Raw genomic sequence first — 25,790 nt, forward strand, 5'->3', positions numbered from 1 at the left:
CCTGTTCGCCCATGATTGTGTCCTCAACACCGGTAGAGCTGAAGACATGCAGAGCTCAATGGACATGTTGTCCACTGCCTGCAGACTCACCATCAGTACCAAAAAGACCAAAGTGATGCATCGGCCAGCTCCAGGGAAAGCCTACCGGGAACCTCGGAGTATCCTCCCTCGCAGTGTGCTGTGACACTGATGCGCGGATCGCCACGGTCAGTTCTGCCTTTGGCCGGCTGCGCTCACAGGTGTGAGAACTCAAGGGGGTGAGCCAGTCACCCAAGCTGAAGGTCTACAGAGCTGTACTCCTCACCACACTGAACGCCAGTGAAACCTGGACCGAGTACCAAAGACACGTAACGAGGCTGAACCGTTTCCACCTCAACTGCCTTCGCAGGCTACTCAAGGTCAAATGGCAGGACGGAGTTCTCCATACGGAGATCCTTGAGTGGACAGACATGTGCAGTGTCTTCACAACGCTCCGCAAGGCACCACTCCGCCGGGCGGGCCACGTCACCGGGATGCAAGACGAGGGCCATCCCAGGCTTCTTCTCTGGAGGGCTGCAGACTCGCTCACAAGGTGGCCAGAAGAAGAGGTTCAAGGACACTCTGGAATGGACCGCACCGCTTGGGAGCCACTGGCCCAGAACCGAGCCGCCTGACATGGAGCTCCAGCCCAGGAGGCCCAGCACAGCGGCACAGCCAGGACAGAGGGCGCAGCACGCCAAGCGCCTTTCCACCAGCAGCAAGGCTTCTGCTGATCTGGCGCCATGGTCCCGTCCACAGTGCGCAGGTTCTTTAGCCACCTCTGCACCCACATCTCCGTTTAGACGAAGATGATGAAGATGAAGATGGTCCTTTTTCAGCAGGAAGGCCTAACAAATGTCCCTGCTTTTATTATTAAGCGTTAATTTTCCTCCATTAAAGGTTTAGCTGGTTTGCAAGGCAACATTTAATAATCAGCTGTAGCCTAATTTACTATGTTTGTATTTAGTCTTAAACCAAAGTATTGTAAAAAATAAAGTACCGAACGGTTCCAGTCCGTTCAGTTCAGTAATCTCACTCTGCTGCAGGATGGTAATCTCAGTCACTAGTGTCTCGTCGGAGGAAAATACAAAACGGCATATTCCTGCTGTATTTGCTTTTCAGAGTCGAGATAAATTCAGCTGGTTGGTTATTTAACACATTAGGCTGAATAAAACAAGGTACTTTTTAAAACAAAACAGATTTGACAATCTCTACAACACCCCTGAAAAAACATCCAACAACTCGTCCTGAGTCCCGCCTTTAGTGGCTCTCCTCCGGCCAGCGGGCATTAATGGTGAAAACTCTGGAGGTAGAAGCAAAGTGCCTGGAAAGCCTGTGGATGTGCAGCATCGCTGGCGGCGTGTGTGAGACGTCTGCACCTGTTGGTTTGGAGGAGCAGGTCTGAGTGGTGTGGCCTGGTGTGACAGACATAACTCTGTAACACAAGCCCCCGACATTATGTAACATCGAGCAACAACCCAGTTTGGGTCTTGCACAGAGCAGCGTTTTCTTTTTTTATTATTTCTTTTTAAGCCTGCGTTCTCTCGCTGGCTTTTCTTTTTTTGAATATCACACAATCTGCAGGATTTCCTTCCGGGCCGTCTCCCTTCCCGTCAGCCTTGAAACGGGATCCTCCATTACACAAGCCAGGCCTTTTCTCTCTCTCTCTCTCTCTCTCTCTCTCTCTCTCTCTCTCTCTCTCTCTCTCTCTCTCTCTCTCTCTCTCTCTCTCTCTCTCTCTCTCTCTCTCTCTCTCTCTCTCTCTCTCTCTCTCTCTCTCTCTCTCTCTCTCTCTCTCTCCTCTCTCTCTCTCTCTCTCTCTCTCTCTCTCTCTCTCTCTCTCTCTCTCTCTCTCTCTCTCTCTCTCTCTCTCTCTCTCTCTCTCTCTCTCTCTCTCTCTCTCTCTCTCTCTCTCTCTCTCTCTCTCTCTCTCTCTCTCTCTCTCTCTCTCTCTCTCTCTCTCTCTCTCTCTCTCTCTCTCTCTCTCTCTTCTCTCTCCTCTCTCTCTCTCTCTCTCTCTCTCTCTCTCTCTCCTCTCTCTCTCTCTCTCTCTCTCTCTGTGTCTTTACTTCAAATGTCGACATCTGCTCCGTGTGAAGCTCACGAGGGCCTAGTGAGAAGCTCCATGTGCAGGAAAATGTTCTGGTGTAATAAAAGTGATCCACACTTGTTTTCCCGTGATGCTTGGATGGAATCTTTCAAGCACTTCAGATAATTGCTTTCTGCTTTCATCTCGATGTTCATTTCATGTCGACGTTCAGAGGAGGAAAGGCCGGGATTATAGGCTGCGTCTCCGCCGGCCGCCCCTCCGTGTGGCGAGCTGCTGCTAATAACAGTAATAGAGCTGGTGTAAATAGTCCTGCAGGCTGCTGCTCTGTAGGCTGCTGCTCTCCAGACTGCTGCTCTCTGGGCTGCTGCTCGCCAGACTGCTGCTCTGCAGGCTGCTGCTCTCTGGGCTGCTGCTCTCCAGACTGCTGCCTGCGTCTTGCTGCCTGTCAGAGTGAAACTCAGCCTGCAGAGCAGCTGCAGCAGCTATTTCTGAGATGGCTGGAATCCCTTCATTTGCACTTCGAGGATGATGGATGTGAGGATGGATTAGTGTCCAGAGGTTTTAAAAAAGAATTCAACTCTGCTTCAGCAGCTCTGTGTTAGGAAGAACAATATCTCTTTAATTTCCAGAAAGCATTTTCTGTTCTTCAAACCCACAGGACACTTTCAGTAAAGAGGTTTGTACCTGGAGACGATGGAGAGCTTTCTGCCCTTTTCTTCAAGTGGTTCACTTCCAATTTGCCTCATTATCAGAGCAAAGTGTAACAGTGTTCACAGGCGGTGGACTTCACAAGTGTTCATTAGAAGTGAATTTACACTTCCAGACACTGGTTTTGTCAGCCTCTGGTTCTCACAGGTGTTTTCACGGCCGCTAATCCCTCCTGCGGAGCTGACGGAGGCTATGAGCGCTGATACTGAGCATGCGCACCCCCCCCCCTCCTTCCTTCTGCTCATCCAGTTGTAAACAAACATGGCGGCCCCTAGAGGTTTGACTCGGTATTCTAGTTTATCGTCCAGATCAGTAGTTTAATAGTTGAGACTCACCCTGATAGCATCCGGCGCGTCATCACTCCATACGAATGTCAGGTTCTCTCCATTTTCTTCACGTTTATAGCGTATTGTTCTCTGCACACAAGTCTGTGTGGTTTCATTACTAAAACAAGCAACAGCGCCCTCCAGTGGCCCGGCACACGAACTACATCGTTGTCTCTGTATCCGCTGCTGCAGTGTAAACGCACTCCTTCTTTTAACGGATTACGTGTCGTCACGTGAAACGTTGTCGTGTAAACGGAGCCTCGGTAACGAGTAAAATCTAGGAAAGGAAGAAGTGTCGTGTTTCTGTCTCACACCGTTTGTCTCCCCACCTCTGCCTTCGCAGGTTCTCTGACAGACGGTCGGAAGTTCGACTCGTCTCGTGACCGGGACAAGCCCTTCCGCTTTAAGATCGGCAAGCAGGAGGTGATCCGAGGCTGGGAGGAGGGCGTGGTGCAGGTGGGCTGCAGGCCTCGGGGGTGTGGGGGGGGGTTATTCATCTGAAGGGGGAGTGTTCACGCTTTGGTGTGAAAAAGTATTCTGGGATTATTTTTGACATGAAATCAGGTCCCATAAAGATTTGAGTTCCATTTCAGTGGTGACGGCCGTGTGCTGGACGTGCTGCTCCACAATTTACAGCACAGAATGTGGGAACATCAAATAAATGGTCGACTCGTCAATGAAATTAGAAAAGAAAAACTTGTTTCTGAAAGACATTACATTATTCCACATAGTTTAACCAATGGGCTGATTTCTTTCCTTTAAAAACAAAAAATATATATAAGCAAAAGAAAAAAGATTTATGGAAGAAAATTTAAATGATATATTCAAAAAAGGGAATGTTTACATAGTCTTAGTATTCAACTTTAAATCTGTTCAACTTTAAAGACAAAAAGGAAATTGAATTTTAAGCCATAGAGTTTGCATGCGGTTGGTTTGTTAATTTTTTTCTTTTAAATAATCCTGCATCATGTTGTCATACAGTGAGATCCAGTGTTTGTTTATATATATATATATATTAGTCATTTCTTCAGACACAATGAGCAGACAAACAACTGTTTTGTGTCTTTTGAAGTGTTTAAGTTCCATTTTAGAGCTTCGTGGACCTTCGTGTAAACAAGAAAAATTCAGTTTTATTTTCTTCTTTTTTTGTTTATAATCATCTATGATTCAGGCTCAAACCAAAGACCAAGACTTTTACACAAACACTTTAAACTGTTGATGTTGATGATGCGGTTCTGGTAGAAGCTGTCTCCAGCTCATCGTGTTGCTGGTTTTGACATCCTGTGTCTACTGCAAACATTATTGCTGCAGTTTTTCCAGGCTGGCTTTAGTTTAAAATGTTATTGGCTTTTTAATAACCATGCATTTCTCATTAATCATAACCACCATTTGTAAGTTGTTTACAAACCAACAAATTGGTTTATATTTCAAAAGTAGTGCTGCATTTTCTGCCCTTAAATGTGCAGATTGTGAAATTTAAGTAAGTTGTGTATTAGGGGGCAGTAGTGAGTCACAGTTTATCTTAAGTCCATCTTTTTTCAATATCTAACTGAGTTTTGGCTTTTTTTTCTTTCTTTTTTTAATTCAACCAGCCAATTTTCAAATTACTGACTCTTTATAATTTAAGTCTGGAAAAATCAAGATCCTTGTTTTTTATTTGTAGCTTCTTTTTTTTTTTTATTAAAAAAAAACAAAAACATGCTGACCTTTTACTTTTTTCTGTCAAAAAGATGGCGCCCCCTTTTGGTGACAAAAACCGGGATGATTTGCAGTCCGGTTTGTGGCCTCAGTCCACAGTTTTGTGGATTGAAGCGATTTGGCGAAACCTATTAGTGATTTATTATCAATAAACTAAAATGTGACATTTGCAAATCAGGAAAACCCAAAAAGTATGAGCAGTGAGATTGAAATTGAATTTCCCGTCATCCATCACATCGTTTTCACAATAATTTAAATCTGAAAGACAAATCTAGAATCTGTTGTTGAAATGCAGCCGTTTGATACAGACCCGCTGTGTGATGATACCAGCAGGAGGCGATGGCGAGCTTGTTTCTACAGCGTCTGCTCTGTTTTTTTAATGTATTTGTTTTATCGATTGTTTAAAAAATAAACTTTATTTGAGGTTTAATGTACAAACATAAACAAATCAGTCATTCCAATTCACAAATTCAGCAGCAACAAAGTTTACTACAGTCGTCTGGTCGGGCAGCTCAGAACTCCAGAACTCGTTAAGCCGGGTCGAAGGTCACAGAGCCTCTAAATTTAATTTCATCATGGAATGTTTGAATATTCTGTATCAGTTGTTACTTTATGTGACTCATAAGCAAGAAACAATAATAAAATAAACCCTCTTCAATCATATTAATATTTTCTGCACTTAAAAGCTGTTTAATACGAACAGGAAGTTCTTTTACTCTGTTTTTAATAAACATTTGTCCCAGAAGGTTAAAGTGCAGGAGCGTATAAATAACATCGTTATGCTGTCCTGTGCTCGCTTAATATACGTATGTGTGCCACTATATTGTATATAACTTGTATTTTTTAATAAATTTTCCAAGTATTTTATAAGGTTCAGCTCTCTAACTTCATTATGTTTGTAACTGTTTATAACCTGAAACCAGCCTGATTTATTTAAACTGTTAGAAAAGTTGAACTGGTCTCTGGAAGCGTCAGCAGAGTTGGAATCGTTGGGCTTCTCATGAATGAATGAGGCGTTTCCTGAGCTGATGTCCTGCTTGTCCTCCGTCCTCCAGATGAGCGTCGGTCAGAGAGCCAAACTCACCTGCTCGCCCGACTTCGCCTACGGGAACAAAGGCCACCCCGGCATCATCCCTCCAAACGCCACGCTCATCTTCGACGTCGAGCTGCTGGGACTCGAATGAAACAAGCCCACTGCCTTTTTAAATGGTTTTTTTTTTTTTTTTTTTTTTTAAACCCTGTAAGTAATGTGCTAGTTTCGTATATAAATGCGGTTTGTAGACATTTGGATGTGAATATATTTCCTACAGATTTTCCCTTAAAGTCAAATGATCCGAGTTCAGATCTGATGTCCGAACTAGAAATAGTTCTTCCATCGCCTTTTCTCTGCAGAGGATGTTAAAGAGTAAACGTCTGACAAACATTAAACGGGGTCTTATTCGCCAGAATTCACTTTCTAAAGGTTTCCCAACCGTAACAATCGTCCCCATACCTGGAACGACGCCCCAGAAGTGAAGAAAGTCTGTCCTCCCTGTCCCTGGCTTGTTTCAGTTTGTGAAGAGTGTGTTGCTCCAACCAGTTAATCAGACATCAAATTGGTAAAATAACTAAATTGCATAAGAAAGCTAAAGCAGGAAAATCCATGAAAAGAACAAACGGGCAACAAGAACTAAGAATTTAATCAAATATATGTAAATTGTCCCTATGACACTTTATGAATTTCTTGTTTGTAAAGCAATTCTTTAAGATTTTTTTTTTTTTTTTCTTAATTTCAAAGAATTTACATGTTTTGCGGCTCCAGGTGAGTTTTATTCGGTGAAAATTGGCTTTTTGGTCATTAAGCTTGCAGTCTGGAGCCGCACGTCGCAGACCTCTGGTATTGGATGGACGGTGCAGAAGCTGCTGCTCATGAAGACTCTCCTTGTGCTTCCAGGTGACTTGGAACCGGAGCGACCTGGAGAGAATCCAGGAGCGTCGACACTGGAATCCCGAAAGAAGCTCCAGCCTTTAGTTCCACCTTCTCCTCCTTCAGACTTCCACAGTTTGCGTCACTTCGTCTCCCTGACTGACTTATCGTTTCCACGCTGTCCTTCCTCTCAGAAGCCGCGGGCGACAACCTTTACAATCCGCTCGTCCCCGGTCTTCCATGGTTCTCAATAGCTTTTCTTTGTTTTTCCAAGTGTTGGTTGTGCATGGTTAATGCTGAGAAGTACAAAAAAAACAAACACCCAACGACCCACGAGCAGCGACGTTCATCTCCTGCAAGTTCACCGTCGTCACAGCGTCTGAGAGCTCGTTCTATTCTGGAAACACAAAGTGTAGAAAAGCACACGCCTGTATCCCCGATCAGCCTGCCGTTGGGGGGATTAGATGAGACGTAGGACTGAGTGTTTCAGTGGACGGCTCGCTGTAGTGGAATGTGGACGAGGCCTTAATAACATAAAGCATGACTCCGTTTCGTTCAAACTGGACTGTAGAAGCACTGTGTTTTCTCTTGCAGTGAGATTGGAAAACTTTGTGTGTACGGAAGTTTTCCACCCGCTTATCTTTCTCCTGATTATTGCCCCTTTCATCTCACCGAGTCTTTAAAGCCCATCTGAAGCCATACGCAGGTCCGACGCTGCCGAGACGGATTCATGCAAGACAATTGGATTTTATTTTTTTGTAGAGGGTAAAACAAAAATAAAAAATCGAGTGCTTGAAATGTACAGAAATGGGGCCAAGGAACCAATCAAATTCTAACCTCCCTCCTGACCTTATTTTGTGTACCAACTTCAATCAATCATGTATTTTTCCGATGCTAACTTTTTACCTGCGAATCAACAAGCTAACGCACTGCGATCGATGTTCTCCTTTCTGTTTCCTTTTTTTTTTTTTTTTTTCTTACCTAAAGTCTGTTTTGGCCAAGAACCCGTCACTGTTATTATTATTTTTTTTTGTGGTAGTTATTGTAGTACCTTAAAGGACTAGTTTTAAATGGAGTATAAACGCTGGCCTGGCTGTGGATGCTACGTATTGGTGCAGCGGTAACGCTGCGGCAGCTGCCCACCTCTGTACTGTGTTGTTCTGTGCTGATGCGTTACTGTATGCAGGCTAAACCAATGATATTTAAAATAAAACCACTTCTCCCAACCTGCATGTGCGCGGCCATTTTTTTGGTGTTTTAAGTCCACAACACACAAAGTGATTCTGTATTTCACTTCTGGGTGAACCGGGTCAGGTGTGATGAAGATACCAGAGTCGCTCCTCATTGTTTGGAATAATGTGGGTTTTTTTTATCAGCACATCAATGAACTGGCAACTGATTATCATGAAATAGTAGAGTTTCCCACAATGGGGTCCCTTCACTGTTTTTCTCAGACCAAGCCTTGAGGGTTGATTTTCAGTCAGTTTGAGGGGGCTGGGTAAAATGAGTGTGAGTGAACCTCTTGAAAATGTGGCCGAACTCGGCCAGATGAGAAACTTTAACATTGCCGATGTAAATCAGAAATTGCATGTCTTTGCTTCCACATGTCCGATTTGTATGAACCTTGGGTCTAATTATATGTTTTGCAGGTCAAGGGTGTCATATATTGCCATTTCAGATTGTTCTATTCAAGGGTTTAGTAACAAATTTCTTTAATATCTTTTCATGCAACTAAATGTTTATATGTGGGAGTGGACAATAAATTGAGACAAGAAGAGATGGCAACATCTGTACAGAGGTCGGCTCGATAATATCAATCCCTCAACTTTCACACCGTTCAGGTAGGTAATACCTTTCTATTGTATGTCCTTTATCTAGGACAGTAATATGATAAAAGAATATCAACGTTCCTTCATTTTGTCTGTAGAGCAACAGTGTTTCAATGGAAAAATGAAATAAAACGTGGATTTTCTGAATTCCCAGCAATTGACGCTTTCCCTGTAAATATTCTTGTAATCTGCTTTGACCAAAGTATTAGTACTATGTACTGTCCAAACTGTCTTATCTAAGACGGTCATAATAAAATAATATCATCTCTTAAACTTTGACTGTGGCAATGATTTTACAGATGTAAATGAAATGAACTAATGATGGTCTGATTTATCTCCATTAAAACATGTTATCCTTCAGTCACTGCCTATCAGCGTTGATACATTTTAAATCTTCACGTCTGGCCAAGTTAGCCCACATTTTCACGAGGTTCACCCTAGTATATTTTATTTGGCACCCTCAGATTTACTAAAACCAGTCTTCAATCCTTGGTGCCAGAAAACGGTCCCGGGACTCCATTGTGGGGATTTTACTAACATGTCGATGTTTCTACTTGTTCTATATCTGTCTTGTTCTGGATATGTCTGTGTTTACTTATATATTCTGGGTCTACACTGATATGTCTATGTGTCTATATATGTGTTTATGTGTGGTTATATATGTCTCGTTTTGTATGTTTATGTGTTTGTTGGTTGAACGGTGACTCAGAGTCATGTGACCACCGCGGTGGGCGTGGCTCGTGACGTCTCCGGTGATTGACGCGTCTGCCGCTCGAGGGAAGCGGTGACGTCACTTTGGAGAAGTCCCCTTCAGGTCGGATCCTGGGCTAGAGAAGCACCGCGAGGACCGAGCGAGGAACGAACGATATCCCGGAACAGTCTGCTGCCTGCCCCGCATTCTCCGAGAGTCCCAGCCCGTACCACCAGTCAAGGTGAGGCCGCCGCACCGAGCCTCCTCCGAGCGGTGACTCTCCGGTCCCGCTTTACCTTCCGCGAGCTAACGGTGCTAGCCGCGCTGCCCCGCTGTTTACGTCGGAACAAAGACGGCGTTTTGTTCCTCTCCGGGGTCCAGACATCCACCACCACCGTGTATTGTCGCTTTATTACGGTCTGACGGGGACGTGCGTGTTGTTGGAGCCGCTGCTTAACGTGTAACGGCCGCAGGTTGGCGGTGGCTGAACCCTCCTCACGCTCTTACGACCGAAGCGCAGCAGAAACGCCCCAATAAGATGTTTCACTCTTAATATCAAAACAGTAAGGCTCCGGGTGGTCTGACGTAATCGAGCCAACCCGCCCAGGTGTTGTTCCGGTAATCCGGCCTGTCTCCGGGAAGAATAACGGTGTTGGATGTCTGATGACTGGGCTCTTTGTGTTGAGTTCTATATAACAGGTACAGTACCGGGGGGTTGTTGTCGGTCCTCTTCCTCCTCCTCCCCCTCTTCCTCCCCTCTCCTCTTCCGGGTGCCTATAGAACTTCTATCCCGGATCGAAGCGATCCGTTCAGGCCTCCTTCAGGCGGACACACTCCCTCCTCTTCTCCCTCCACAGCTCTTTGCTCTGTGAGAAGCCTCGAAGTCAGTTTCCCCTGGAGCAGACTCCTCAGGACCTTATTAGGTTCGGTGATTTACAGGAATGGCAAATATCTGAAATGAAATCTCAAAATCAAAAGGTGCTTTCTGCTCTGCAATGACGGAGCTCTTCCACTCCGAGCTGGACAACAGACTTTCCATATAGCAGCAGAGTTTAACATTTTACAGTTTTCATATCACACAGATACCCTCAGCTTTTGCCTTAAAAATCGCAATTTTGCTTTAATTTTGAAATAATTTATCCACATGTTTAGTATATAATTACTGTATAACAATGACAACTGATTATATTATTGATGTGTATCATTAAGAATGTGGAGATGTGATACTTAACACTGTCCAGATCTGGTTGTTCAATATCTCAATAATAAGGCATAAACAACAGAGTAAGTTTCAATATTTGTATAATGTTTGTGAAGAGAGATTAGTTTATGCAAGTCTTTAGATAGAGTTTGAAAGTGCTTTATCTGTCCTGGTTCAGCACTGTAGGTTATTATATAACTGACATTTCTCTTTGTTCTATGCACGTTACATTAAGTAATATTTTTTCTTCCTATTTATTTCTCTGTCTTTATGGCTGGATGCTGTTGTCCATGTAATCCAGATTAATACTCACTGAGCTTTGCCTCCCGTGGTGACATTTACATAAATGTCAGACTTCCTGTAGTTTCATGTAAAAAGATTTGTATGTGAAACAGTGAACAACAGGCAGGACATGTTGCTGTTAACAGCTGTTAGTTAGGCTTTTTAAGTTTGAAAGTTAAATCCCTATTTACAACAAACTTTTTGCCAAGTTTGTTATCTACTCGATTAAAACCTTCAATCTTGTGTTGATATTGGGAGGCAAACAAAACTTTACTTGGTAGAAAATACAAGTCATTCGGCAGTAAATAAACTTCTTTTCCCCTCCCACATCTTAACTTGCTTCATGATTTAACTGGATTAGGTTTTCCCGTTCACAGCTGAGTAGCAACTAGTACAACTTTGACAGCATTCCTCTTGTCTGTTACGTGATTTCCGTTTCAAACAGGAGGTCCGTGTAGAGTGGCAGAACTGACTGGCCGACGAGGCAGCGTCATGTCAGAGCTGGGGTTTTTTTCTCCCCCTAATGAGAGGGAGGAATACAAAACAAGCAAACATGGCTGCAAAGTAAACAGTGGAGGGTATTAAAAGTGGCCCTCTGTGTTTGCCAACACAATGATGTGCTTGTGTTTGAGGGCTGAGAAGAATAGGATGGAGTAGTTGTCTGAGTAGCTCCCAGAGTGGGACGTCGCTGTGGGCCGGCCCACCAGCTCGTTTTAGGAACTCGGTGCGGTTTTTAGTAACTGGTGTCAAAATGTGAGCGAGACCGCACATCCTGTCTCTCTGTGTATACAGTCCATCTGTTTGGACTCAACTCTGAGATTATTGTACATTTTATCAGACTCTTTTCCTCTGCGCAGGGCTGTTTTTCACTCAGTGGGATGGCTTTAGTTGATAATGATATGTGATGCTTTGGGAAATACAGTATTTTGAACATATGTTTGTAGGTAATGTATTTTTTTTAAAGTCCACCGTCATCCGGCTTCTGTTTTCCTGTTTCTCATACGGGAAGTTGTGTCTCCGTCTTGTGACCGTGACACACTGTGTGATGAAAGTCCAACAAAAAGAGAATGCCTCTAAAGACCAAAGTACAAGTTTGACCAAAGCAAAGATCACTTGGCTTTTTCTAAATATTTAAACAGTCTGGATTCCAAGGATCCGTTGCAGAGTGTCTTTAATCGATCCTATTTAATTAATCACTTCTGAAGTCTTTCCTGTGCCTATATGTGGAGATAATGTGACATAAAAAAAAGAGAGAACAGCTCAGAGTTTTCCTTTTAATCTATTTTCCAGGTCAATAAATAAAGTGGGCCTTTACATCATAGTCTATTTTTGTATATTTATCTATCAGTGTCATTATTTGTTTTACTCTGTATTAGTTTGGTGTTTACTTAGTTGTGGATCAAATTTCTGGCTGATGAGTGCAGACCAAAGTGGAACCGAGGAGAAGAAGCGAGTCCATTAGCTGATAATCTGTCAATCTTTTCAGAAATTTCACAAGCGACAAGTTGCAGCTCCTCTAACACGCAAACATCACCTGACTTTCCTCCTTGCTTTGATAGTAATCGGAGTATTTGTTTGGTTTTACACGACTGATCAGACAGAAGTCATTTGATGAAGTGAAATCCTCACTCGGACCTTAAAATGTTAATCAGGTTTGTTAGGGAGGAGGCAGCCGCATGCACACAGCAGGGCCGTCGCTGTGATGAAGTAAATGATGAAGTTCAGTCAGGGACTCAGACGATGTTGTTTACGACCGTCCGCCACGCGGCTGCAGGTCTCAGCCTGTCCTGTTGCACAGTTTGAACAACCCGTCATGTGATTATCTGCCATTTCCTCCTCTGACTTCAGCCTGTCTGTCCATTTCACTGTCACCGTGAGTTTTTATTGTTTGGCCTCAGGATCGTGTCCAAACCTCACCACTGTTTGTTCCTCAGTGTGTTTTAGTCTCTTCTCACTTCCTGTCCTGTGTCTGTTTGCTCTTTGGCTCCCATGGCTGCTTCACTTTATTTGACAGGGATGAAACTTCAGCCTCCACTAATGTAGAATATATAACAGCTGTGAAGAATAAACATAAAGTCTGATTATGTAATGACACTTACTGAAGTTATTTTTTCCTCTGCAGCATGTCGCTGTATCCGTCCCTGGAGGACCTGAAGGTCGACAAGGTGATGAAGGTAAGACCCGTACATCTGTTGGTGGAGATAATTGTTTCAGAACCGCCACTTAGCAACAGAGAGTGTGGCTGTTGCCGTCATAGGGAAATCATTAGGAAACTGGTAAATCCATCGATTCAGCCACACACACCAAGGAGAGTGGTGGGACGCTTAAGTGTCCACACAGGGAGAAAATACAAACTCTGCACAAGAAGCTTTGGATTTTAACCTGCTCTTGTAGCCGTAGGAGAAATGTGAGGCAAACTTTTACCCGTGGGCGAAAACAGTGCAGGTATGCTGCTTGTAGGAGGCGAAGGGACCGAGATAATAAGTCTTTACCTCAAATTAATAAAGCGACGGAAGGAGATAATTTAAATTGTGGCCACACATTAATTGCCTCGAGTGATATTGTGGTGACGGCAGAGCCGGTGGCTGCTGTGCTGCAGTTCACCTGTGCTGTCACACAAAGTCAGCTGCGTCGGATATAGAATTTATACATATATATAGAAGCAGTTTTCCCATTGTCGTTTTTGTCACGCTTTTTATTGTAACGTCATTGTAACTAACTTCACTTCCAGATCTTGTATGGCGTTATGACCGCAGGCTGAGGTCTGCATGAGGCTCCGCTATGAGACGCTCCACTGTTTTCTACCCACAGAACTTCTTTATGATGAAGTGATACTTTTAGTTCATCAGTAGCTACAAAACAAATTACATACTACTGTAAATGAAAGCTTGGATTTTCGGCCTCCATTCCTCCTGATGTTGAAGCATTTGATTCAGACGCATCCAGAAATAAAGTGAAAGGAGCAGAAATGTAATGTTGAAAAATAAGCCCCAAACTCATTAATTTCTGGTAAAGAGGGGATACATGATTTGGAGCTGCTGAGAACTAGAGTCTCTTTTTGGACCAAGGTGAGACGTGACTCTTCATTAGGGTATTGACTTATATCAAAGTTAAGTCCACGGTCCACACTATCCTTCCTTTGCTGAACTGGCATCATAAACACAGCTGCTAGTGAACGCCATGGTGAGAGTTAACCACTGTTAAAATTTTAGCGGCGGTCTGTAGGTGCATTAACTTTAACGTCAAGAAAACCCCCAGTTAAAGTCACCCGAGGGTTGAACAACAGGATAACAGCTCTGTTAAAGTTACCCCCCCCCCTCCGGTTAATCTATTTCTTAGTTCCCTAAACATCATGCACTAATGGTTGCCGTGAGTATTTTCTGCTGTCAGACATTAAAGTTCCAGTATGGCAGGATTGAATCGTCTCCCTTTGGAGCATCTGTGACTCACTGTCGTCCGTCTTTACTCCAGCTATTTTTGATTAGTTCATGATCACAAGAGCTCCACCCTCTGTTGTGTTTATTATTAAATCAACCATTTTTCTGATCTACTGAGGACACACTTTATGAGGTGAGGTGGGCAAGGTGGAGGAGGTGGGCAAGGTTGAGGAGCAGGGCGAGGTGGAGGAGGGTGAGGAGGAGGAGGGTGGCGGCGGAGGAGGGTGCCTGCAGCTCAGATCATGACTTCACCAGCATCTTAATCCTTCAGCTTCAGACAATCCAGAATAAGCCGTGTCTTGTTTACGAAATGTTTGCTAAAATCATGTGAAACACTTTAATCAAGCACCAATTTCTTACAGACCGACTTTGGAATTAGTTTTCCACACTCATTAAAGCTGACCCACATTCCACTTCATGTCAGAAAAGATCAATATTTTGTAGTTATTGATGTTTTTGATCTCTTGGTGGATTTTCCTCACGTTCTGTGAAACTCCAGGATAAACTGAGCCTAATTAAGGCCTCAGGATGCTTCTATTGCCACCGTTCTTTGTTAAATCCTGGCTTTGAGCAGGTTTTTTGTGTAAATCACTAAGTCCTATGAATCCTGCGACGACTTCATCAGACTCCCAGCAGGAGAAGCTTCATTCACCAACCGTCAAGCCTTCATCTCGTCTTTACACTGGAAACAAAAGCTTCCAGCTGACCGCTGCGTCTGATTGCTTTCCAGGCTCAGGCCCAGTATATCCAGAGCACCGCCACCAGCACCATGCCGGCCGTCACCGAGGGGACCTACCAGCCGCAGTATTCTGCCGCCGCCACCGCCGTCGTGCCAGCATCAAGTGAGTCCTCCCGTCTTCAGGAAGCAGTTCGGCCTGCGTGTTGCTCAGATTCTGCAGCTACGAACACCCTTCCCCTCTCTGCTTCTCTTCTGTCTCTTTGTCTGCTGTGCTGGGTGTTTGCTGGTGTCACCATGACATGGGGGGGTCTGAGACTTCACGGTTCACATGTGAGTCTGGGGGAAAGACGTGTGCAGACAAAACTGTGGGTGGGAGGAAACGGGGCTCTTTGGACTAAATGGGGCCTCTTATACCTTCTATGATTCCTGTTTCCACTCTTTCTCCCTGTGTGGCTCGTCTTCTCTCCTCGTTTACAGTGTTTGTATGACAACAGAGAGAAAATAAAACAAGCCAAAAGAAGGGAAGAGGGACATTAAGACATTAGATGAGTCAGTATTTCTGCTCGTCTTCACTCTCTCCCTCCTCTTGTCCGACTCTCCCACTCATTCGCGTTCTCGCCTCTGTGCTTGGATGCAAAGTCCTGTGGGCATTCGTGCTTTTGTTTTCACCTCGGCACAGCTAGCTCCGAGTCGCCATGGTGACCGGCTCGGACGGGGAGCGATGGGGGAGGAAGGGAGGAGGATGAGGAAGATGGAGAGATGAGCGCAGGCTGATTGACACTGAACTTGAACCACAGCTTATTGGTCAGGGACAAAGTTAAAGAAGTGGTGTACATATAAACCTTTTAAAGGTGATGGCTGTTGGCACATAATGTTGCTTTTTCACGAGTTTTACTTTTTTAATTTCAAGAATGTGTTTGGGAATATCAAAGCTTTTGTACATCGGCACATCAGATTCACATTGCTCGCTGCAGCTCGGACACTCTTCTAGCTTCAGAGCTGCTTTTATTCTCCGACTCATTGATCTATAAACCAGACTCAGAGGTTGAGGTTCAGCGTGACATGGTAGCTTCATTCAGCTGATCAGAGATGTGAATCTGTCGTTCCACCTCCTAAATCGGCTGACTGCCGAGGTTTAAGGCCTCGTCTCCAAGACGACCGTAGACTGGTAACATTGTTTTTCTGTTCTCGTTGCCGTTTCACGTGCATGCCGAGAGCAGTACCATGTAAATATTCGTGCTCCTCTCAACAGGCTTTGTTCGTCCGATGGAGCCACTGCTTGTGATGTGTCGCATGATGGTTTAGTTGAATTTAAAAAATGCTTCGTTGTTGTTGTTGTTGTTGTCGTTGTAGTCTACTTGCACATGCAGAAAACCTTTTTCTTGCATTCGTAGTGTGCATGTGCAGTAGTGCCCCTGCTTTTTGAAAATGTTCCAAAACGTACTGTTTTCGCGGACTCCAAACAGACAAAATACAACCAAAGTTTGACATTTCTCAACAATCTGGCAGCAGAAACAGACTCGTTAGACCAGACAAGGATTCTTCAACCTTCCGTTGTCCAGTTTTTGTGATCCTGGGTGAGCCGAAGCTTCAGTTTCTTGTTCTTAGCCGACAGAAATGAGGCTGTCTGGTTTTCTGCTGCCGTGGACCATCAGCTTTAAAGTTCACCGTGTCGAGTCCAGACGTGATCTTCTGCTGACAGCCAGCAGATATTATACGTCAGTCCAGCCATCTCAAGGCATCTTCACTCAGAAAACTGTTTCTCACAGGATCTTTTCCATTTCTTCAGATCACAACTTTTTGAAAGCAGCGTTGTTGTAAATCTTGAGTGTTTCACAGTCGCGTCACTGAGCTGCCTTCCTCATTCAGTCTCAACTTTGTGACGTGTGATTGGTCGATTGTGAATAGAAAGCCTTGCTTTGACCAGTGGGTTGTACACTTTATGAAATGATTGTTAAATTGTGAAACGAAGAAAGAACACAGTTTTTGACACATTTAGTCCTGATGTGGTTCATAAATATCAGTTCAGAACAAACTGAATGAGAGTTTTAGATTTGATCAACTAACCTTTGAAAATGCAAAGGATGCAGCCTGTTCTCGCTGCCGCCACGTCAAATGGCAAAGATAAAAGGAAACAATCTGATTTGTATTTCTTTTCACTTTTAGAATATATCCAAAGACATAAATCATCTGTAAAAAGCCAGCCCTGCAGTTTTCACTGTATGGAGGTCATTGGGCTCGAATCAGCTGTTCCAGGTTAGGTATGCTTTCACAATCAAACTTACATCGCACTCATTTGACCGCTGTGGAGCAAAGAAAACAGTCTTAACCACCAAAATAAATCCATGGAAGTCAAACAGCAAAAAGGGAATATTCCAGGACTGACCATCACCAACACAAATTAATTTCATCTCCATGGACACGTTCAACTTCAAACTAAAGTGTCCAACAACAAACCTCCATTCTTCTGTTGGAAGGATTTCTTTCATAACTCAGCCACACGGAGGACATTCATTCACATCTTGTAGTCACATTTTCAAACCTGTGAAAAGCACTTGACTTTCCTTCATCTGTAAACAGGATTAAGACACACTTGACCTGTAAATCAAGAACCACAATCAGCTGGTAACATTTCTCCAGAGTTTGAGTTCAAATCCCTTATTCTGGAGTCCAACATGGACTTCAGCCAGTGGAGGACAAACGACAGAATCCTAATGAACAGAATAAAAGAGGAGCGCTCGCTCTCAGGCCAGTAAGACTCTTGTGTTGCATATTTCTTTTTCCCTGTGTGGGAAGATGCTGAGCGGCCATGTGTGGGAGAGGTGAGATCAAATAGAAATCACTAAAAACAGAAGAAGTGGATGAAGCGTGACTTGTGTAAGTCATTATTTTACACAACATTCGTACCAGTCGATTCGTGTTGTGGAGCAGCTTGTGGGCGGAGCAGCTCGCTGGACGATGGAGAGTTGATGTGTTTGGGTGGAGTGTCTTTAAAGTTCAAGTGTCTGATTCAAACCGTGTTGCTTTAAAAACATGTCCAGTCTGTACGAACCTCTTGTTCTCGCATGTTTAAACACATTCTCCCGCCGGATGCAACTTCAACATTAATCTCCTTAAGAAAAATAACAAAAGTAGACTCACTTGACACCAAATACTTTATGTTCGTACTCCAATATTTCCTCACACGGCGATCATACATGTAGATTGTGTTTATTTCTAACTGCAGGTGGACCTGTACATTTAATACACTTGAAGGTCGACAAGTTGACATGTTTTAGGGGCTGACTTCAGCTGGGGTATTTGCTGCACAGTCACTGCTGAGACATTGGAAATCCACTGAGGAGTTTTCATCACCGCAGTATTTGTTTCATTGTGTTTTGAACTACATCTGGAAGTACTTCTCTGTATGGCGCTGACCTTGTAAATCCTGGCTTTGTTTCAACTGCACACAGTACTTCCTTGTTCATTTTTCTCCTCCTGCCACCGCCTGGTTAGCAGCCTTTGAAGATACAAGCAGCAGTGCATTGTGGTTGTTGTAGGACTTTAGGACTTTTGAGCAGAGGATTGTAACAGCCCAGTTTTTCCTCCCCCTGGTCGGGACCATACATTTTGAGAGTAATTGCCCCGCTCCGTTCCACTGTCCAGTGTGGTGACGTAACTCACTTTCCAGCTGGGAACTTCCTGTCTCATGTCTGGCTGCTGACGGTAGGAAACACTGAGCAGCTCACACAGCCCAACGTCACTGAGAGGTTAAACACACCACACATGAAAAGATCTGCAGTTATTTGCTTGGCTGGGAAGGTCGTCAGCATTCACTCCCTGTAACAATGCTGTAAGCCCTGCTTACACACCATGACCACAGTAGCATGTACGTTGGGTTGCTTCCCAACAGTTTAATAGTTTTTAAAGCCTTCCAACAAGGAACCATTGTAGAACCAAAGGAGCCTGCGCAGTACTTTTCAGATTCAAACTGATTATCTAACGACCAATATAAAAATAAACGACAGATACAGAAATAAAGGATTTTGGAATTTTGAGAATAATGGCAAACAACAAGCACAAGTAGCAGCACATCTTATTTATGATGGGTGTAGAAGTGTGTGGGGGGGTGGGTTTATCCCACTGGGCGCGGCTGGAACTGGATGTGGTGAGGCCTGCAGCAACACCCCGAGGCCCGAGGCTAGCGGGCCCGAAAAGCGGCGCCCCAGCAAACCAACCCGGAGAGGGCCACACCCCCAGGCCAGGAGCCACCAGAGTCAGAACGCAGAGAAGCGACCCCGGCCACAACACAAGCCGCCCAGCCGAGACCGGACAGAGAGGTACCGTTCGATCCGGATGGGGAAACTTGCCGCGCCCCTGGATCCAGGTCCCGCCCCCCACCCTACAGGGCAGAGCAGAGCACCCCCCCCCCCCCCCCCCCCCCCCCCCCCAAAAAAAACACACCACCAACCTGTCTTAGTTCTCTGTGACGACCTCGGGCCCAGTCCCAGGGGAAGCCCACTCGCAGAGTTCTTGACCACACTTTAGGATCCTCACTGAGGCTGCAGTGGCCACGCCCCCAAAACAAGGAACTGATGGAACGACTGTTTACCACAAACTGCTCATGGTCAAAAGTTAATGCAGCTCCAATACACGGCATGAATAAAATATCAGGGGCTGGAACGCTGGATCACTGACGGGCTAGTGTAGGTATTATTAGACCACTTATGAGTGCTGGATGGAATGAACCTCTGGTTGGAAACCTGGCCTCTGGACAGAGAGACAGACGAGACACAGAGGTGTGGAGAGAGGAAGAAGCTCATGCTCACTTCTTAAATATCCCAAAAAACAACTCCAGTGTGGCCAGCTTTGATGCAGAGTCCGGGCAGTTGGTTGTTGAATCCCATTGGTTTGTTTGCCCTAAGGGGCGGGGCTTAGCCCAATTTCAATTAAGTGGGAGAGAAGTCCAAAACGGCTCCTAGCGTCATGAGATGTGCCTACATGTTCTCTCACGGTAAACATTTGTTGTAAGGTCAAAGGTCAACTGTCCTCCGCTCCTCTTCATCTGTTCTCTTTCCTCACTCTCTCTCTCTCTCTCCGGTTTCTCTCAGCCTTGTACCCGAATCTGGAGGAGCTGGGAGACTACATGGGGCTGGCGCTCAACAGCGACGAAGTCCAGAGGAACCTGTCACTGGTGCCTGTGGCTGAGAACGTAAGCAGAACCTCTCCCCAAACGTTTCACTCCCAGAAAAATGACTCTCCAGAAAGTGGAGGGCATGTTTGTGTCAACATGAATAAATATTAAGTGGACTCTTCTGTTCCTGGAGATCCACATTGTGCAGTGACTCAGCGCAGGCCGGGAGCAGTGTGTGTGGGAGGCTGTGAGCTCCTCACTCCTCTCCACTGGCATGTGTGTGCATGTTGTTTTAACGGGTGGATTCTGCAGCACCCGGCTGGCATTCGTCTGCGTTATCCAGCGGTTTGCCGGCCCCCGCGCCGCTCCTGTCGTTTTCCAGCGCTTCAATTCCTTCATTGTTAATTGCAGAGCTTATTATAACGATAAAGACTTTGGAAGGAAAGCCTCAAGCAGGCCTTATCTCATTCCCAGGCGGGGGAAGAGATTAAATCCCGTCTTCTCACACCTCTCTTTCATGTGTCGTTCCTGTTCATCTCCATCTGAGTTTTAATGTAATGTTGCTCTTCAATCCAACCTTTTTCTTACCCTCTGACCCCCAGCAGGTGGCGCTGCCCCCAACCTCCGGTCTCGGTGGGATGGTGCGGCCGGTGACGGGCACAGACATCGGCATCAGGAGGGCGGAGATCCGTCCGGGGCTGCGCGAGATCATCCTCTGTAAGGACCAGGACGGGAAGGTGGGGCTGCGGCTCCGCTCCATCGACAACGTGAGTCAGCAGCGCCGACACTCGCATGAATTATTCACCCGGGCCGCCTGAAGTAACACTGATCTGACACCACAGCCACGTCCCAGCAAGGTGTCGTTTAGGGAAGGGTCGGACTGAAACACCTGCTCCGCCAGCGTGTGGTCGTTACTTTCATCATCACTAATACGTGTTCTCTACATTCACCTGCATGTTCGCTAGAAAGTCTTCACCTCACCTGGTGGCCTTCAGTGTGTCAGCCTGGACGTTCCCTCTGGGGGGATGAATCCTCTGAGTAATTAGACTCAGATGAAACTGGGCTGTATGCCACTCCTGAACTAAGATGTGCTTGACGCTTCCGGTCTAAACCTGATCAGATACGTCTTCATCTGATCAGGTCAGTTTTTCACTCCTGTGCATTTTATTTCTCTTGTTTCAGGCCCGTTAAAAAGTGTTTAAAAGTCTAAATGACTTCAGAGAATTCAGATGTGCACAGATCACAACCTCTCAGGATGTTTGCCGCCGTCACAGTAACATGGAGAGTGTTTAGACATTTTCACTGTGCAGCTTTTTGAATGAGCGAAGCCCTGAGCAGGTTTGTGTGTCTGATGTACGGCTGAAACTGAGTCGCCGCTGCCTGGTCCCTGCAGTTCATCTGCTGCAGCAGACGTCTCACGCCAGAGAACGTCTCTAATCAGAAGCCTTCATGAAAAACACTGCGACTGCCTGAGAGCGTCCTCTACTCCTCCTCCTCCTCCTCCTCTAGCTTGCTCTTATTTCTTGTCCCCGCTCTTATATCCGTTTCCTCCGTCTGTTCTGTCCCAGGGAGTGTTTATCCAGCTGGTCCAGGCCAACTCCCCCGCCGCCCTGGCCGGGCTGCGCTTCGGGGACCAGGTCCTTCAGATCAACGGGCAGAACTGTGCCGGGTGGAGCGTGGACAAGGCCCACAAGGCTCTGAAGGCCGCGGCCGAGACGCGCATCGAGCTGGTGGTCCGGGACAGGTGAGAGGACTTTTATTAAAAGACTCACTGTGAGGGTACGTCACTCCACTGTCGAGGTTTTAGTCTTTTACCAAGAAAATCAGTGGAACGACCAACATGAGAAGCTCCTGAAGAAACACATCAATGTTTAACATTGAAGACTAAGAAATGCATTTTGTTTGACTTTTCTTTGGTTATTATAACAACTTCTCTTCTCAAAAGTTAGTTCTTATTCAATTTGTTGCTTTTTTTCCCTCCCAAAATATGTTTTTTAGACTTTAAGACGTTTGTGTTTTAATAAAAAAAAAATAATAATCCCCAACTATTTTAGTAGTTCATTGTTGCATGACAGAGAATTTTAGTATTGAAACAGGATTTGCTCTTAAAACGACGGGGATTTTCCTCCTGTTGCTCTTTTTATGGGAAAAAAATTCCCAAAATAAAAAACCTGAAATGATGAAACAGTCGTGACGTCGTCTCAGAGCTGCAGAGATTTGTTCTGCTGCATATAAAATGCAAATCAAGCCGAAAGTCTTGATCCGTCAGGCCACTTTTTAAGTAGATAAAAGATATAAGTGATTATTACATTTTCCACGTTTCATCTTGATAACTTGTATTTCACCTCAAACCCGTGTAAGTCTCAGAGAATAAGAAACCAGCTGCTGCGTGTTTCAGAAACAACAAACATGCTGTTTTATGGTTCGTTTCTTCTTCGGCTGTCCCACACCCTGTCTGGAAGAGGTCACTCTGCCATCTACTTTGCTGTGGCGCCCTCTTCTGGCTGTCTGGCACCTTGCAGCAGCTCTCCAGTCAGCGCCTGTCTGTGTTTTGAATGTTTAGCGAGAATGTTGCTGCTACATTTGTCATGTCAAACACTTCATTGAGTCGACGGGAAAACAACATGCTTTTGATTTTCATTTTAAAAAGTTTCACATTTACATGGCAGCTTTTTGAAAGCAGCTTAAAAACCGAAGTTTGGATTTCAGGCTCCCTCAAACTGTCATGAAGAGCCGCTGGATGTTCGCTGTGAAAATGTAGAAATCTGTGTGTAGTTAAAGTTCCCTTTGTGGAGGAGAGCTGTAAAGAATGTGATCACACGTCAGAAGCTCTACTGGGTGTGATCGTCGTTCACAGGAGCAAGTTTGGGAAGCGCCGCGTTCACAGTGACGGTGGATTTCACAGTTTTCTGCATCCGACTGCTGCAACGTCGCAGGAGCTTCACGCCGTTGTGTTTGTGTTTGCAGACCGTTCCAGCGCACCGTCACCATGCACAAAGACAGCTCGGGCCACGTGGGCTTCATCTACAAGTCAGGAAAAATCACCTCGCTGGTCAAAGACGGCTCGGCCGCTCGCAACGGGCTGCTGACCGAACACTACATCTGTGAAATCAACGGCCAGAACGTGATCGGACTGAAGGTGAGAACCGGAGCTGTTCTTTAGTGACTGGGTCGGTGTGCGGCGTTCACACTCCGCAGTGTGGCAGGAAGCTTCTGGCGCCGGAGCCAACGTGTTTGTACGTCACTCCGGGGTTTTGAGTTTCCCTGCGGTATTGTGATCGTAAACACAGTTTCAGGAAGAAGCTGAGAACTTCAGACCGTCGTCGGTGAAGGCGAAGCTTTGTAAGGTGCTGCTCAGCACAGTCACACTTTCACATGTTTTAGCTTTTTTTATTTTGTGACTGAAAAACAACAAAGAGAAAAAAGAAGCAGCTGTGGGGAAAACAAAGTTTCTCAGTGGCAAAAAAAAAAGAGTTTATGTGTGTTTTCATGACGATCGGGGTCAAAAGTTGGGGAGGAATAATAAACCCCCGAGAGGGATCGGTTTAGTCTCGTTCCATCGGATCAGAGGAACGTTTGACGTGTTGATGTGTTTGAACTCGCAGGACTCTCAGATCAAAGACATCCTGAGCACCTCGCCCGCCGCCATGACCATCACCATCATGCCCAAGTTCATCTACGAACACATGATCAAGAGGTGAGACACACACACACACACACACACACACACACACACACACACACACACACACACACAGTTCTACCAAAGAGACGTGATACAAACTGACCACATTAAATCTACAAGCAGCCGCAGCAGAACAGCAACATGGGTCGTTATACGGCGCAGAGCGACAAAAAGAAAAGGAACAGCAGGAGAGATTTCTAGGATTTGTCCTGTTTGTAACGGGGACGTCCCGCTCGGATCGGGTTCCGTCATTACCAATTTTGATTGATCGGTTATCTGTGAATCCAGCCGTCCACCTCACGGGCTGCCGTCCACCGAGCCTCGTCTACAACCTGCCGTGAGCAGCGCTCAGAATCCAGAGGCTGACGTGTCCGCCGTCTGGAAGTATTCTAAGAAACTCTTATAAGAGAACATGAAGAAGTCACTGGAGGAAGTGTGTGTGTGTGTGTCCTCACACACTTCAGCTGGCGGCTGCTGTCACAGCGCCACCGTGTGGATTCCGTCTGCACTGTTTTAAAGACTTGTCTTTTCAAACCACCCAGGTTAAGACACTTTGAAGTAAAACTGTTTATGGTCTATATTGTTCTACTTTATTTTTTATTCCAACTCTTAAGTGGGATTTTAATTTCTTGTCACAGTTCAGGTGAAGTTGTTTCTAGTAATTTAAGTGGGTCAGAGATTCTAGAATATGTTCTCTACTTTATAAGACGTCACAGGGGAACTGTGAGAAGAAATTAGATCCTTTCAGTGAGTTTTAAAGTAATTCTGACTCGTCAAACCTTCTTCCAATGAAGCTTGTAGCTTTAGACAACTGAGTTACTACTATACTACAATATACTATACATATATTCACAATACATCAATAGCACTGTAAGTATCTGATCTGCTGGTACTCAAACCTCAATCAGATCATATGATCGGACTTCCATAGTTTGTAATATTTGAAGTACTTGTTGTATTTGTAATCTTTTGTAGTGTTAGTAGTATTTGTAATGTTTGTAGTGTTGATAGTATTTATACTGTTAGTAGTATTTGTAGTGGTGATAGTATTTGTAATGTTAGTAGTATTTGTAATGTTAGATGTATTTGTAATGTTAGTAGTATTTGTAGTGGTGATAGTATTTGTAATGTTAGTAGTATTTGTAATGTTAGATGTATTTGTAATGTTAGTAGTATTTGTAATGTTAGTAGTATTTGTAGTGGTGATAGTATTTGTAATGTTGGTAGTATTTCTGCGTACTGACTCCAGCTGATGTGTTTTCTTCAGGATGTCCAGCGGCCTCCTGCGGTCGTCCATGGATCACTCCGTCCCCGAGGTGTGAGGACTGAACCGTCACTATGGCAACCGTACAGACCCCCCCCCCCCCCCCCCCCCCTTGTTCTTTCTGTCTTCATCCCTCCTTCACAATCATCATCATCATAATCTCAAGCTGCCTTTCTTTTTCTATTCATCTTTTCTCCGCGTGCTTCTTTTCTCAGTTTGTACTTTTTCTATGTTTAACCTCGTAGTCTGACGTTATTTTGTATCTGACATTATTTTCTATCTGACGTCGCGACACAACCTGAGTTTTTTTGTTTCAAAGCCATGAATATTATGAATATTATGAATATTATCACGAGTCCAGAGCTTCCTCCTCTGTGGAGACGAAGAGTCAACCATGGTTCTCCCTTTTCAAGATGCTGTCGAGTCCGAACATTCACAGTGGCACTCTCGGCCCCCGTCGGCTGACTAACCACCACAACTAACAGCGGCGGGGGGGTAGGGGGGGGTCGCGTAAGAAGGAAGATCCCAGTGTACAGTCATTGTAGAACTATCAGTTTTTACCTAACCCATATTGTTTCTAAATTGATGTGTGACAACGTGGTGAGAGTTCAGCCCCCCCAGAGCCAACAGGGCCGGTCTAAAGGAAAGAGACATGGAGCAGCTTCTCCTGTAGGGGGCGACGTGAACACAGCAGCACATTCCAGACCAACAGGGAGGGGGGAGGGGCTGCAGGAAGAGCTGCTCGGGATCCGGCCAGTAGGAGGCGCTCTACTGTTTGATAATGTACAGTACTCTACTGACTTCTACTGTACTTTAATGTACGGTACAGTACAGCAGAGTACTGCACTGTATGGTCCAGTGGAGCTCCATAAGGTGGGGGGAGGGGTCTGTTGGGAGGGGTCT

At 45.1% G+C, this 25,790-nt stretch overlaps 2 protein-coding genes across 4 annotated transcripts in view; both read left to right on the forward strand.

Moving 5' to 3' along the window:
* Positions 1–8,804, forward strand: part of fkbp1ab (FKBP prolyl isomerase 1Ab) — a 13,441-nt gene extending 4,637 nt beyond the window's left edge. The window contains exons 3-5 of one of the 2 annotated variants that reach the window (XM_080469840.1): positions 3,446–3,558; positions 5,856–6,040; positions 6,734–8,804. In XM_080469840.1, the coding sequence (XP_080325966.1) occupies positions 3,446–3,558; positions 5,856–5,984 (242 nt within the window). In that variant the 3' untranslated portion in view covers positions 5,985–6,040; positions 6,734–8,804. The remainder of the gene's footprint in view (positions 1–3,445; positions 3,559–5,855; positions 6,041–6,733) is intronic. The other variant, XM_080469841.1, reaches the window with a different exon arrangement.
* Positions 8,805–9,277: 473 nt separating this feature from the next.
* Positions 9,278–25,392, forward strand: sdcbp2 (syndecan binding protein (syntenin) 2). 2 transcript variants are annotated; one of them, XM_080469838.1, is made up of 9 exons: positions 9,278–9,467; positions 12,832–12,883; positions 14,877–14,988; positions 19,916–20,016; positions 20,541–20,705; positions 21,507–21,682; positions 22,906–23,077; positions 23,544–23,635; positions 24,891–25,392. In XM_080469838.1, the coding sequence occupies exons 2-9, from the start codon at positions 12,833–12,835 to the stop codon at positions 24,943–24,945; spliced, it is 924 nt and encodes a 307-aa protein (XP_080325964.1). In that variant the 5' UTR covers positions 9,278–9,467; position 12,832; the 3' UTR covers positions 24,946–25,392. The 2 variants fall into 2 exon arrangements, with proteins under 2 accessions (XP_080325964.1, XP_080325965.1); XM_080469839.1 differs by having other exon boundaries at positions 9,322–9,467; positions 20,544–20,705.
* The last annotated feature ends 398 nt before the right edge of the window (positions 25,393–25,790 follow it).

The sequence above is a fragment of the Lipophrys pholis genome (assembly GCF_963383615.2).
Source record: "Lipophrys pholis genome assembly, chromosome: 8".
Taxonomy (NCBI): Eukaryota; Metazoa; Chordata; class Actinopteri; order Blenniiformes; family Blenniidae; genus Lipophrys; species Lipophrys pholis.

Coding starts and splice junctions, on each gene's coding strand:
- sdcbp2 (XM_080469838.1), top strand. CDS start 12,833: ATGTCGCTGTATCCGTCCCTGGAGGACCTGAAGGTCGACAAGGTGATG. Junction 21,683..22,905: donor GAGCTGGTGGTCCGGGACAG/GTGAGAGGACTT, acceptor TTGTGTTTGCAG/ACCGTTCCAGCGCACCGTCA. Junction 23,636..24,890: donor TACGAACACATGATCAAGAG/GTGAGACACACA, acceptor TGTTTTCTTCAG/GATGTCCAGCGGCCTCCTGC.